Source organism: Natrix helvetica (assembly GCF_964273705.1).
Source record: "Natrix helvetica genome assembly, chromosome: 13".
Lineage (NCBI taxonomy): Eukaryota > Metazoa > Chordata > Lepidosauria > Squamata > Natricidae > Natrix > Natrix helvetica.
This window is the reverse complement of record NC_138557.1, coordinates 6,427,142-6,439,808: the sequence shown is the minus strand read 5'-3', so window position 1 is coordinate 6,439,808 and position 12,667 is coordinate 6,427,142. Positions and strand designations below refer to the sequence as shown.

At 44.3% G+C, this 12,667-nt stretch overlaps 1 protein-coding gene across 1 annotated transcript in view; it reads right to left on the bottom strand.

Moving 5' to 3' along the window:
* Nucleotides 1–12,667, bottom strand: part of SMG1 (SMG1 nonsense mediated mRNA decay associated PI3K related kinase) — a 74,170-nt gene that overhangs the window by 40,687 nt on the left and 20,816 nt on the right. Inside the window, exons 14-29 of the mRNA XM_081965841.1 lie at nucleotides 12,209–12,339; nucleotides 10,863–11,024; nucleotides 10,346–10,464; nucleotides 9,795–9,882; nucleotides 9,595–9,696; nucleotides 8,548–8,688; nucleotides 7,475–7,674; nucleotides 6,579–6,775; nucleotides 6,117–6,281; nucleotides 5,436–5,590; nucleotides 4,127–4,272; nucleotides 2,845–3,046; nucleotides 1,536–1,645; nucleotides 1,228–1,375; nucleotides 965–1,124; nucleotides 188–308 (exon numbers count right to left, since the gene is read on the bottom strand). Coding sequence (XP_081821967.1) covers nucleotides 188–308; nucleotides 965–1,124; nucleotides 1,228–1,375; nucleotides 1,536–1,645; nucleotides 2,845–3,046; nucleotides 4,127–4,272; nucleotides 5,436–5,590; nucleotides 6,117–6,281; nucleotides 6,579–6,775; nucleotides 7,475–7,674; nucleotides 8,548–8,688; nucleotides 9,595–9,696; nucleotides 9,795–9,882; nucleotides 10,346–10,464; nucleotides 10,863–11,024; nucleotides 12,209–12,339 — 2,347 coding nt within the window. The remainder of the gene's footprint in view (nucleotides 1–187; nucleotides 309–964; nucleotides 1,125–1,227; nucleotides 1,376–1,535; nucleotides 1,646–2,844; nucleotides 3,047–4,126; nucleotides 4,273–5,435; nucleotides 5,591–6,116; nucleotides 6,282–6,578; nucleotides 6,776–7,474; nucleotides 7,675–8,547; nucleotides 8,689–9,594; nucleotides 9,697–9,794; nucleotides 9,883–10,345; nucleotides 10,465–10,862; nucleotides 11,025–12,208; nucleotides 12,340–12,667) is intronic.

The following is a 12,667-nucleotide window of genomic DNA, read 5'->3' as shown; positions in this document are numbered from 1 at the left end:
GGGGGAAGTAGCTCTAGATTCTCCCAGGAATAACTGATACAAACAGAACAGACGCTCATAAGATAATGTATGACGGTTTCTGAGAAACAAACTGCAGATTAATACAACTGCTACACACTTTTGTCAGAGGGACAATTCTAGGATTTCCTGATGAAAATGCAGGTGAGTTTAGCATCTATAGTATTACCTTTCAGCTTCTCCAGCAACTCATTTTGGAACATGGTGTATCTTAAAGCGTGCATCCACGGCCTTACATCGTGTTGCTTACATGAACGCAAGGCTTCGCTGAACAAGGGAATGAGGCAATCCTGTAAAGAAACGAAGGATGTGAGTAGTGGATGGGCTGTAAGGCATCTTTTCCTCCAGCTTCTAATGGAAACAGTCCTACACAGATCCTGACACACTCTGAAAGGATGTGCTGTATACCTCAGTCTACACACCTCTTCATTAATCATAGGTGTTTGACAATACAGTAATGAAAAGTCAGAGGTGATGCCAGTATTACAGTACTTAGATTTCTATTGTTTCATGATTATGTTTTAGATTATGTTTTAGAGTTAGAATTATAGCTAGGGTTTGACTGCTATTGTGACCTGCCCAGAGTCTCTTAAGATGATCAGCCATACAGATCTTTAAATGAAATATTTTTATAATAAGATTAGTTATGAAATGCCCTCAGACAATACACACACACACACACCCAAAAAAGCAGCAAGGTAACTACAGAGTAGGACGTTGATCTTAACCCCATCAACCCAATTGAGGCATGTTAATATTTGGAGCCTAGGGTGGTTATTCTCAAAGTATTTTGCCTGGCCTGGACTTGGTTCTCCGTCATATAATGAGGTCTTTTAAAGTGGGAGTCTCTAAATTCACGCACTTGGCCAGGGCAGGCCACAAGCAAGAGCACCCATCCGTATCGGATGTCCTGGTCCTGCCCTGTTCAGGAGGCAGAGACATATACCTCGGAGGACAGCCGGCTGGAGACAGTGTTTTCCAAAGCGGACGAACAGTACAGCTGCAGAGTGCTGAGGACGGGCAAAGATTGAGAAATGGTCAAGGTGGACAGCCGTAAAGGCCCAAGGGCAATGCGGGACGTCTGCTTCAAATACTTGGTCAAGTTCCTGGGGAAAAAAAAAAACCAAGCGGCACATCCAAGAATTATTCGAGCTGCTAGCCTTCCGTAAAACCTATCCCGGCCGTCCCAACCACCACAGCCACGCTCACTCTGTCATGGGCTGCCATTTCTGGTCCTGGTCGAGGTAGCCTACGGCTGTGGCCAAACAGACGGAGCTCCTCAACAGCTGAACCTCAATGGCTTTCTGAAGTTCTCTGGGATCGGGAGACAACACGTTTGGAAGGAGCTTCTTCATATCTACAACGAGCGTCAGCAGATATAGAGTTGCTAATATCCATCGACTTCAGGCTGGCTTTTTTTAATCCCACAATAAAGCCACCACCACCACCACAAGTGGATGAGTGTGGAAATTAAGCTGAATCCCCATTGAGTCAACGTAAGCTTTAATTTGGAGTACCTATTTTTTCTTTGGCCCCTCCAATAAGCAGGTTGATGTCCTCCCCAGGAAGCAGCTCCAGTTGTTCTGTACATTCGGCAAGTTCTCCAGCTCCAAAGCTGCTCAGGGACCTGCGATAAAGGGAAAAAGCCGCTTCTTAATTTAGCCCGGCAACAAGCAGCGTTCTGCTTTATTTCTGCAATAGTCACTTCCAACCTCTACACAAATACTGGCCTCTCGCTTTCTGATAGGCTACTGTTTGGGAGAGGGGAGATATTGATTGGTAGGGGGAAATAATGGCTTTTCCCTTTTACTTTTCTCCTTGGCCTCATCTGTTCCTTTCATACGGGGTGAAATTCGGCAGATTCTGACAGGTTCTGGAGAAGCGGTAGCGGAAATTTTGAGTAGTTTGGAGAACCAGTAAATGCCACCTCTGACTGGCCCCGTCTCCATCTATTCTCTGCCTTCCGAGTCCCAGCTGATTGGGAGGGAATGAGGATTTTGCAGTATCCTTCCCCTGGAGTGGGGAGGGAATGGAGATATTGCAGTAACCTTCACCTGGAGTGGGGAGGGAATGGAGATTTTGCAGTATCCTTCCCCTGGAGTGAGGAGGGAATGGGGATTTTGCAGTATCCTTCCCCTGGAGTGAAGAGGGAATGGGGATTTTGCAGTATCCTTCCCCTGGAGTGGGGAGGGAATGGAGATATTGCAGTAACCTTCACCTGGAGTGGGGAGGGAATGGAGATTTTGCAGTATCCTTCCCCTGGAGTGAGGAGGGAATGGGGATTTTGCAGTATCCTTCCCCTGGAGTGAAGAGGGAATGGGGATTTTGCAGTATCCTTCCCCTGGAGTGGGGAGGGAATGGAGATTTTACAGTATCCTTCCACTGGAGTGGGGAGGGAATGGAGATATTGCAGTAACCTTCACCTGGAGTGGGGAGGGAATGGAGATTTTGCAGTATCCTTCCCCTGGAGTGGGAATATTGCAGTAAGCTTCCCCTGGAGTGGGGAGGGAATGAGGATTTGCAGTATCCTTCCCCTGGAGTGGGGAGGAAATGGGGATTTTGCAGTATCCTTCCCCTGGAGTGGGGTTGGAATGAGGATTTGCAGTATCCTTCCCCTGCCACGCCCACAGAACCGATAGTAAAAAAAAATGAATCCCACCACTGGCGCAGAACCACCACAGCTCAAAATTAGAACTATGCCCTCGGCAGGAAAACCCTCAACTATCATGTCCTCTCGGCTTCCTTTTGTCTGCCACACAGGTGAGCTGTCCTAAGCACACGCCTGTTGCCTGAAAGGGACTTCCTCGTGGCACGGCACAAACTTACTTGATGTAGTTGAAGTCGGCTTTTAAATTTACTGAGCCGCCGCTGCTGTTTTTTTTCAAGTCGTGCACCGCATTCTGCCATTCCTGCACCGCAGACCAGTCGGCAATGGAGACGTAACACTCGCAAGCTTTGTTCCCCAGGTAATTGATGACTTCGGGAGAAGAATCCCCTGGCTTGGTCAGCACCATCTTCCGCGAATCTCCTGCATAAGCCAAAGTGTAGGATTAGTGCCCTCCGCAAACTTAAAGACACACTATTTTCAAATGTTTCATTTGTTTTTTCAATACCTCATTTCTCGACACACCCCTTGGAATTCATTTCTTGGGGTGAAAGCTCAACGAGAGGTGCCCATCTATTGTGGTCTTTTGGAAAGAGCTTTTATTTCCCTGCCTCACAATTCTCACCTATGCTACCATGTTTCCCCGAAAATAAGACAGGGTCTTAATACCTACCAAGTCAAAGGTGCCAACCTTATATTCTCGCTTGTTCCATTTAAGGAACATGCAGTTTACTCTTTTGAGACTGATGGGCATGTTCGCTTCTAAGTATTTCCACCGACGCACAGAGAGACACACCACCCTTCCTTCTATGCTGCTAATCCATGACTGTCCCAGACTTTAAGTAACTATTCTGACCGAGGCTTCCCAAGAGCAGGAAGCAAACTCCTTGTCCCAATAAAAAAAAAACTTTTATTAATTGACTGTGAATTCTGCTAATTCACATCCAACACAGTCTTTCAAGGGAGGATTTACGGTCACAGACCTTATCTGGCTTGGAGAGCTGCCAGGCCGATATCTGCAAAACTTGGCCAGGAGTCTCGGAGAGTCACAAACCAATTAAGCGAACTAATTGTCTCCTGCAAATTCCACTCCCCTTTCGCTCCTCTTTTATTCCCTCTTGGAGAGGCCATTCATCGTCCACCTGTGGCCTTACTCCCAAGTCGACCCCTTCTTTAGCTGTACCCTTCATCTGGCAACTCTGCACATGCGCACACTGGGAACTCTGCACATGCGCACACTGGGAACAGGCTCCAGCTGTTTGTCTGCCCCACTGGTATCTGACTCCGAAGGCAGCTGAATACTGGCATACGGCCCTGGCCCCCTCTCTGCCTCCGACACAGAGCCCTCATCAGCGCTTTCCCCAGATTCCAGGACTGGCCCATCTTCCTCCCCAACCTCCTCACTGTCCGAATCTGTTGCCAGCTCTGCTGGGCACTGGCGGGCCATAACAGTAACTGACTAAATAAACACAGTCTCTCTCTCAAAAAAAAATTAATACCCACCATTTAGGGAGTGTTTTGGGCTGGCATTATTGCCACTGTTCAAATTAGCCAACTTGAGAACGGCTTTATCGAAACCGGCAACACAGCAATCGACCCCCGTCATGGCAGAGAGATGCTCCTGGTACTCGATGGCTGCCTTTTCAAACCTTCAAGAATGTCAGTTGCAGGAGTTAGCAAAACTTCCCATGACTACTTACGCTGCTTTAATCCATCCCATAATAGAACGTTCCTCACTGGGCAGGAATGCCCTGACTCATATAGCTTGGCAATGAGCAGACCAGAAGCGCAGATTTAACCTGCAAATTCACCTTTTCCAGCTGCTCTTCCCAGTAGAGAGAGAAAGAATGGTACATGAGCCCATCATCCTGTTCATCACTATTCTGCTATTCAGAAAAAGGTCTACCTTCCCATCATCCCTTACCTTCTAAATCAGGAGTCTCCAAACTTGGCAACTTTCAGACTTCTGACTTCAACTCCCAGAATTCTATACCGGCTGAGGAAGTCTGGGAGTTGAAATCCACAAGTTTTAAACCTAGTAAAGTTTGGAGACCAAAGTTCTAAATCTACTCCCGACTGGTACTTACGATACCGTGCCACATAACCCCAAAAGCCTACCATGAGAATAAATGACGCCCATCAAGCAAACCCACACTATAGCTTAAAACAGTTCTTCAAAAGATGCTGAGCTCCAGACTCAGTTCTACTAGGTTATATGGATGCTCTGGAAAAGTATGCATCCTGATAAATGGACGTCTACAAGCTACTGCAACATCACATCCATAGGTAAAGATAAAGGTTCCCCTCGCACATGTGTGTTCGTCGTTCCCGACTCTAGGGAGTGGTGCTCATCTCCGTTTCAAAGCCGAAGTGCCAGCGCAGTCCAAAGACGTCTCCGTGGTCATGTGGCCGGCATGGCTAAACGCCAAAGGCGCACGGAACGCTGTTCCCTTCCCACCAAAGGTGGTTCCTATTTTTCTACTTGCATTTTACATGCTTTTGAACTGCTAGATTGGCAGAAGCTGTGACAAGTAATGGGAGCTCACTCCGTTACGAGGCACTAGGGATTCAAACTGCCGAACTTTCTGATCGACAAGCTCAGCATCTTAGCCACTGAGCCACGGCATCCCTAGGTGGAAAAGTATGCACCCCGATAAATGGACGCCTTCAAGCTACTGAGACATCACGTCCATAAAGATAACATAACCCACACGATGCCACTTGATTTCCCTTCCCCTCGTGGAAGGGTCTAAACACGAAAAGGGGGGGAAAAGTGTTATATTCGTTCAGCATTGTTGTATTGAACGCTCACCGTCCTTCAGCCTGCTGAGCTACAGAGTTAATCCAGCCGAGGTTTTTGCCAACTATAGCCGAAGACCAGACAGCTATCCCTTGAATGGCTTCGGGGCAATGAAGTTCACAGAGGGCTTCGACGACCATCATGATCGTTACTTCTAATTCACTTCCCTAGGAGCAGAGAGATAAAAAAAAAATTGGTTTAATCCCATCGGGTCCAACTCTAGGGGGATGTCAGTTGTTGTGGCCCGCCAGAGGAGCAGCAGAGTCGGACAGTGAGGAGGTTTGGGAAGAGTATGGGCCAGTCCTGGAGGCTGGGGAAGGCTCGGACGAGGGCTCTGCATCGTAGGCAGAGACGGAGCTGAGGCTGTCTGGCAGTGATCAGCTGCCTCCAGAGCTAAGGTCGGGGACACAATGAGCAGGGATTTGGGTGCAACTGTGGGGGACCATGGAGGACAGGGGGGGCTGACTACGTGCTACGTTCATAGGGTCACCAGGAATCGGACATGACTTAGCAACGGAGCAACTAATTTTAATACTTGTGATTCTTATGACAAGCCCATCTTGAGTGAGACCTCACATAATTACTCTGCACGGGAGGTGGGGAAATAGGACATAAGCAAGCCAGCCACCTTTGGCTCCCCCCGGTGATTTATTCAGAAGACTATGACAATATTACGCCCAGAAGTGTCATTACCTGAGATACGTTATTAGTCTTCATTTCCGTCAGCAAATCAAAGCCGTGACGGACAGTGACGGCGGGCTGTCCAGCCAATAACCCAACGCGCATGATGGAAAGCCGAATACGAGTTAACCAATCTTGGCAAGTCTGACGGTTCGTGTAGAAGAAGGTCCTGATTACCTTTGGAAATGGAGAGGGAGAAGTCTCATTTACTACTTGTTTATTCACAGGTGTAGAAAAGGAAGCTCTACCTATACACCGTAAAAGCAGTAAAAATAATAATAAACAAAATGAACTGGAGCGACACCTATGGAAAGCAAGTTTGCACTGCACCATGGAGCATAACTTTGGAGAGTCTATCATGAGAAGGAGCTTTGGACTGTGAAGACAACTCCAATCAACAGCTGATCTGTTGATCAGCAACAGGATGTTTTAAGGCTACTACGTAAGTAGGAGAGGGGGAGGGACTGGAGTTACCTTTGGTGGGGACGTAAGAGCATTGGCGCACCCTTCGTAAGCATTGTACATCAGTTTCTCCAAGTTCTCCAAGTACTGAAGGAGCAGAACCAACCGCAGTTGGTTGCTGCTGTGACCGTCGTCGTTGTCCGCTGTAGTCCACTGGCTGACGTCCTGATCCGGATTTAAGGTGTGAGCCGCAAGGCTTCTGATGATACCTGGAAGCAGCGCCCATTCAGAATAGATCAGGGTACAACATTTCAGACTAACCCTTTCTACCCAAACTTGAAAAAGGCAATCCCTTCATTGCAGAAAAGGTCTCCTGGCCATATTGAGCATTTTGAACTGGATCATATTGAATGCACAGACATCCTTATATAAAAGTTTACCAAAGTCATCCATTGATTCATAATTATGACTATTTCAGTCTGATTTTATCTCACCTAGGAAACAGCAGGGATAAGGGTGTAACTAGCTAGGAAAATACTAGAAAAAGAGCATCTTTCACAAAGCTCTGATGAGAATATTCACTAATTTGTTTGTACAAAACCAAGGCTACAATCTTATGTCTGATTTGCCATCCCATTAGAAAAGGGTCTAGTTTTTTATAACCAGATTAGAATGCATAGGAATTTTATGTACGCCGTGCCTTGGAAGTCTAGGGGAAAAAATTCAAAGAAATGTTTTTGTAAATTTCAGCAACACATTAACTAGAATGCTTTTTAAAAATGCAATTGCACATTGTGCATTTTAAGTTAAGGCAGGTTTCAATTTTAAAAAGGTAGGCACACTATTTCTAAAATGCCCCTCAATTTTTGGGAAACACACCTGCGTACTGTTTATGAGCATGTTTTAAAAAATGTCTAGTCATCCAAGATAGAAAGTCTGAAAATACACTGTCAATCTTTTCAGGTTACCTTCAATAGTCTGGAACGTGTCCTGAGCTCTTCCTAGGGGTGTTCTTAACTTTGAAAGGACAGTAAATTGGGCTGCTTCCCAGATAGCCCACTGCCAAAGGACAGCCTCGGTTTTCAATAAATTGCGTGGAATACTGGATTGATCGTGTTTGTCCAATCTTTGGCAGCTATAAAATAACCTTTCTAACCAGCTCTCTTTTCTGAAACAGAATTGGTTGTTGAGGTAGGTGAGCAAAAGTTAACACAATATAACTGAATTATATTCCATTTGGATAAAGAGAGGAATGTTATCTACAGTAACAGTGGCAATACTCAGATTTAATATCAAATAAAATTAACAGTTTTTCATTTATCTATATATGTTTCGGGGTGTCAGTTCCTCTCTTCCATCTGCAGCCACAAGCAAAACCTCTCGTAGAGGCTGAGTTATTTAACATAATATATTGTTTGAGGACTTGTACGCTGCACGAGTCAAAAAGAGGACCATGAAAATATTTACAGACCACTCGCATCCTGGGCATAAATTGTTTCAACTCCTACCCTCGAAACGATGCTATAGGGCACTGCACACCAAGATAACTAGACACAAGGAGAGGTTTTTTCCCCGAACGCCATCACTCTGCTAAACAAATAATTCCCTCACCACTGTCAAACTATTTACTAAGTCTGCATTACTATTACTATTAATCTTCTCTTCGTTCCTATCACTCATCTCCTCCCACTTATCACTGCAGGACTGTAACTTTATTGCTTGTATCCTTACGATTCATATTGATTGTTTCCTAATTGCTTATTTGTATCCTATGACTATCATTGTTGTACCTTATGATTCTTGACAAATGTATCTTGTCTTTTTATGTACACTGAGAGTTTAGGCACCAAAAATAAATTCCTTGTGTGTCCAATCACACTTGGCCAATAAAGAATTCTAATCTATTCTATTCCATTCTATTATGTATAATTTCTCAGTAACTGACTATCTCTTGCCAATATACCCATTTTTCCGTTCTTCCACCCCACCAAATAATGTTCTTTTTTTTTCTGTAGCTTTGAAGTCCGCAGGTGCTTCTTACCCTGTTCGGTGAGAACTTCCATACAGGATGAAACTGATGATATCAGAAAAGTCTTGTGGGTGAAATGTGTTGCTTGGAGCTTTACTCATGTGCCCTCGAATGGCTAGGGAGATTTCTTGGATTTCTGCATGGTGGTGATTGCTATCAAAAATTACAAGGAAAACTGTTACAAATTATTTAGTGAGAACTTGGGAGGCTAATTGTTCTGACTGAGGCTTCCCAAGAGCATCAAGCAAACTCCTGGTCCCGATAAGGGAGGATTTACAGTCACAGACCTTATCTGGCTTGGAGAGCTGACAGGCTGATATCTGCAAAACGTATTTCCTCTGGGAGGGGCCATTCATCATTCACCTGTGACCTTCCTCCCAAGTCAACCCGTTCTTTAGCTGTTCCCTTTGTCTGGCAACTCTGCGCATGCGCACACTGGGAACAGGCTCCAGCTGTTTGTCTGCTTCACTGGTGTCTGACTCCGAAGGCAGCTGACTGGCATACGGCCCTGGCCCCCTCTCTGCCTCCAACACAGAGCCCTCATCAGAGCCTTCCCCAGACTCCAGGACTGGCCCATCTTCCTCCTCAACCTCCTCACTGTCCGAATCTGCTGCCAGCTCCACTGGCCACTGGCGGGCCACAACACAAATATACAGACCAATACTTCCTCCCTGCTGTCACCTATAAATGTCAACCCCTCCTCCACACAAAAAATAGCTTTTACAGTGGCCTCATATTATATGACCTATCACTTGGTATGCAGAAAAGGTAGAAAAAGATCTCTAACCCAGTGTGCAGCCCATTAGATCCCTCCCATCTTGAAGAATGTATCTCCCAATCCATCAAATTCTCACCATGGATTGGGAAAGGATCTAGGGCAGTGTTTCTCAACCTTGCCAACTTTAAGATGGGTGGACTTCAACTCCCAGAACTCCCTATTCAGCACGCAACTGATCTTAAGGTTAGAGCTGGAAGTATCTGACTACAATACGTCCCCTGATCTTGTTTTTCCACTCACCAACTGTAAGAATTTACACCCAAGGCAATTCACTTACTCACCTTAGTATGACATCCAAAGGAATAGACTTTAAGAGCTTCCCAAAAGCTTGCCTTATGCGAGCAACGCTGTGGACCAGTTGAACGCGGCAAACATCGACACACCTGTGCCACAAAATAGTGAAAACAACACAGTAATGCAGGCACTCACACAACAGCGGAACAGAACAATGAATTTGCAAAAAGGTTAATAGACTAAATACCTCTGGAGTAAGTCTTCTGGGAGAGAGGATGACAAAGCATGAAGGCTGTTGCACGCTTGGAGACAAATGTTAACATCTTCCAAGAGAGCTGCGTTTTGGAATTAAGGCAGTTTTATTATCCACCAGAATATTATTATCCATTTATCTTTTAGCAATGACTGTTAATATTAAAGGGGTATTTAAGAGCAACAAATGGCAATAGTTGTATTCAATTTCCTCAATTTTTACACCTCTTAATTCCTAGATATCTTCCATTTAAGTTACTTACTATAACCAACCTATGGAAAACTAAAGCATTCCGTTTGCGGAGGGGTAAAATGCATTTTTATCAGCTCAGATAAATTTATATGCATTAGGTTATTAAGAATATAATTTATATTTTGGCAAGACTTTAACTAGTGGAAATAATGAATGAATGGTGATTTATGCTATGTTGTTACTATAAAATGTTCTCAATTAAAGAAATATAAAATTTTCTAACAGCAGATTCACAAGAAAATTGGTACACATTTTGCTTATCCCTTTTTAAATTAGAAAAGTCAAACTCTTACTGTTTGCCAGAAGTCCTTTGCAAAACTTATGGAAGGAGGGGAGAGAGAACAAGGGCGCATAGGTCTCTGATTTCTTCATCAGAACAGCTACTTCCAAAGCCCAAGTCATGAGCAATTTCCTAAAAAAAACACAAACATTCTCTTCAATTTTTATATTATGTATCTAGGCCTTTCTCCAGAGTAGCCGTGCTTTTCAAAGATGGCAGTCTCAAACGACAACTTTTAAGCATGTTAGCTATGGAATCCTGGGGGTTGAAGTCCACATAACCTTAAAGTTGCCAACCTTGAAAAACACTGCTCTGGAGTTAAAATTTGATACCCAAGATTTAAATGAAAAATAGGCACATATTACAAATATCCAGGAATCTAATTCCTCTTCCTGAGAATACTAAGGAAAACATCCCTTAAATATTTCAAGTTTCTTCCCTGACCTCTTTCCACGTCCACTGATATTTCATTATTATTGGTCATTTTTCTAGAGAAAACAATATTCTGACCGGATGAAGCTACTAGTTACCTGGTATCATGGGTCAGATTATCCTTTTTAAGTAAAAGTCCCAGGAGGTTTACAATGATAGAGAAATGTTTCTTTGTAGCTGTGGTCACAGTGCTTATGACAGCCCCGTCAAACAAAGAAGGAGATGAGGAGCTGAGACTGCTAGATATGAAGTGGTCATGCCTGGAAAAGGGAGAGAGAGTTAAGATTTTATGAGCCGCGGTGGTGCAGTGGTTAAGAGTGCAGTACTTCAGGCTACTTCTGCTGATCACCGGCTGCCAGCAGTTTGGCAGTTCGAATCTCACCAGGTTGAAGGTTTGGCTCAGCCTTCCATCCTTCCAAGGTGGGTAAAATGAGGACCCAAATTGTTGGGGGCAAGAGGCTGACTCTGTAAACCGCTTAGAGAGCGCTGTAAAGCACAATGAAGCGGTATATACATCTAAATGCTATTGCTATTTTAGTCATACAACCAGGCTGTATATACTGTATATTTGGGGGGGAGGGGGCGATATGTGCTGTAGTATATATAGCCTGACAGTGTTCAGCAATGTTAAAATTGTTGAAATTCAAACCTCAACTTTTCCACAGATTATTATTGGACCATTTTCATTCGCTACCTTCTAGGAACGCAGCACTGATAGTCCCACTATGCAGACCAGACCAAGAAATCAACTCCCCAAGAAAGAATCTTGCCCCTTTGATTTTGCTTTACTTTCCTCCTCTCCAGCTTTTCTTATACTCATGTAAATAAAGGGGGGGGGGGTTGTTGGCTTGAGTCACCTGCACACATCCTTGTTTTTTTATTTAAGCCATGTTTTCCCCTTACAATGAGTCTAGTCCAGAGGTCTAGAGGTCTTCAAATTTGGCAACTTTTAAGACTTGTGGACTTCAACTCCCAGAATCTGGAAGATGAAGTCCACAAGTCTTAAAGTTGCCAAGTTGGGGGAGCCCTGGTCTAGTCTATTTCTTCCCTACTCTCTATGTATCAATCCTTCCCCCTCATCAATATTGTTTCTCCTCTCTTGAAAGGCTAATTCTTGACAACAGGGCATCTCATTTCCTTCACAGAGGGGAAAAAAAATGCAAGTTCTAAGCTTCCCCTTTTTAATTCTTAGAAAATGCATGAGTTCTTCCATCCAGCATGTGCAAAGCCTTGGTTATCCTTTTATTAAATAATCCTTATATTTTGCACCAGGAATCTTACAGTACAGCCTCTCTTTTATCAAACAAGGGAGATCTTGGAGAATGCAGCAAGGACTGTTTTAAGAGTCCAGCAGGGATCTCCTGCTAGGAGAACAAAATTGAAACTGTTTATAAACTGATGTAAGTACCATAGTTTCCTATTGAAAGAATGAACCGTTTCGTACCTGGTGCAGTGTGAATACAGGGTGTACAGCACTGCATACTGGACAGCTGGAAAATGGACAGCAATGTCACTGTGGACAACCATCAAATTCTTGCTCAGCAACGCGAAGACCGTCGGAGACAGAGCCCACATCTGAAAAACAAGCCGTACTAGAGTGTAAAGCATAAATCGAAATTACAGTGGTACCTCAGTACTCGTCGTGAATTGGTTCCAGGAGGCGGGATGAGCACCAAAAACTATGAGTACCAAACACATTTTCCCCACAAGGAATAATGTAGTAAGTCACAAGGCAGCCGGTGACAAATTATAGCCTGTGCATTGAATACCAAACAAATGATGAGTACCGGGACAAAATGCATTGAGTACCAAAATCGATGAGTTTCAAAGCAATTGAGTACCAAGGTATCACTCTATGTTCCTACCAGAATTAGGGTTGAAATGACAAAATATAGAGTAAGAT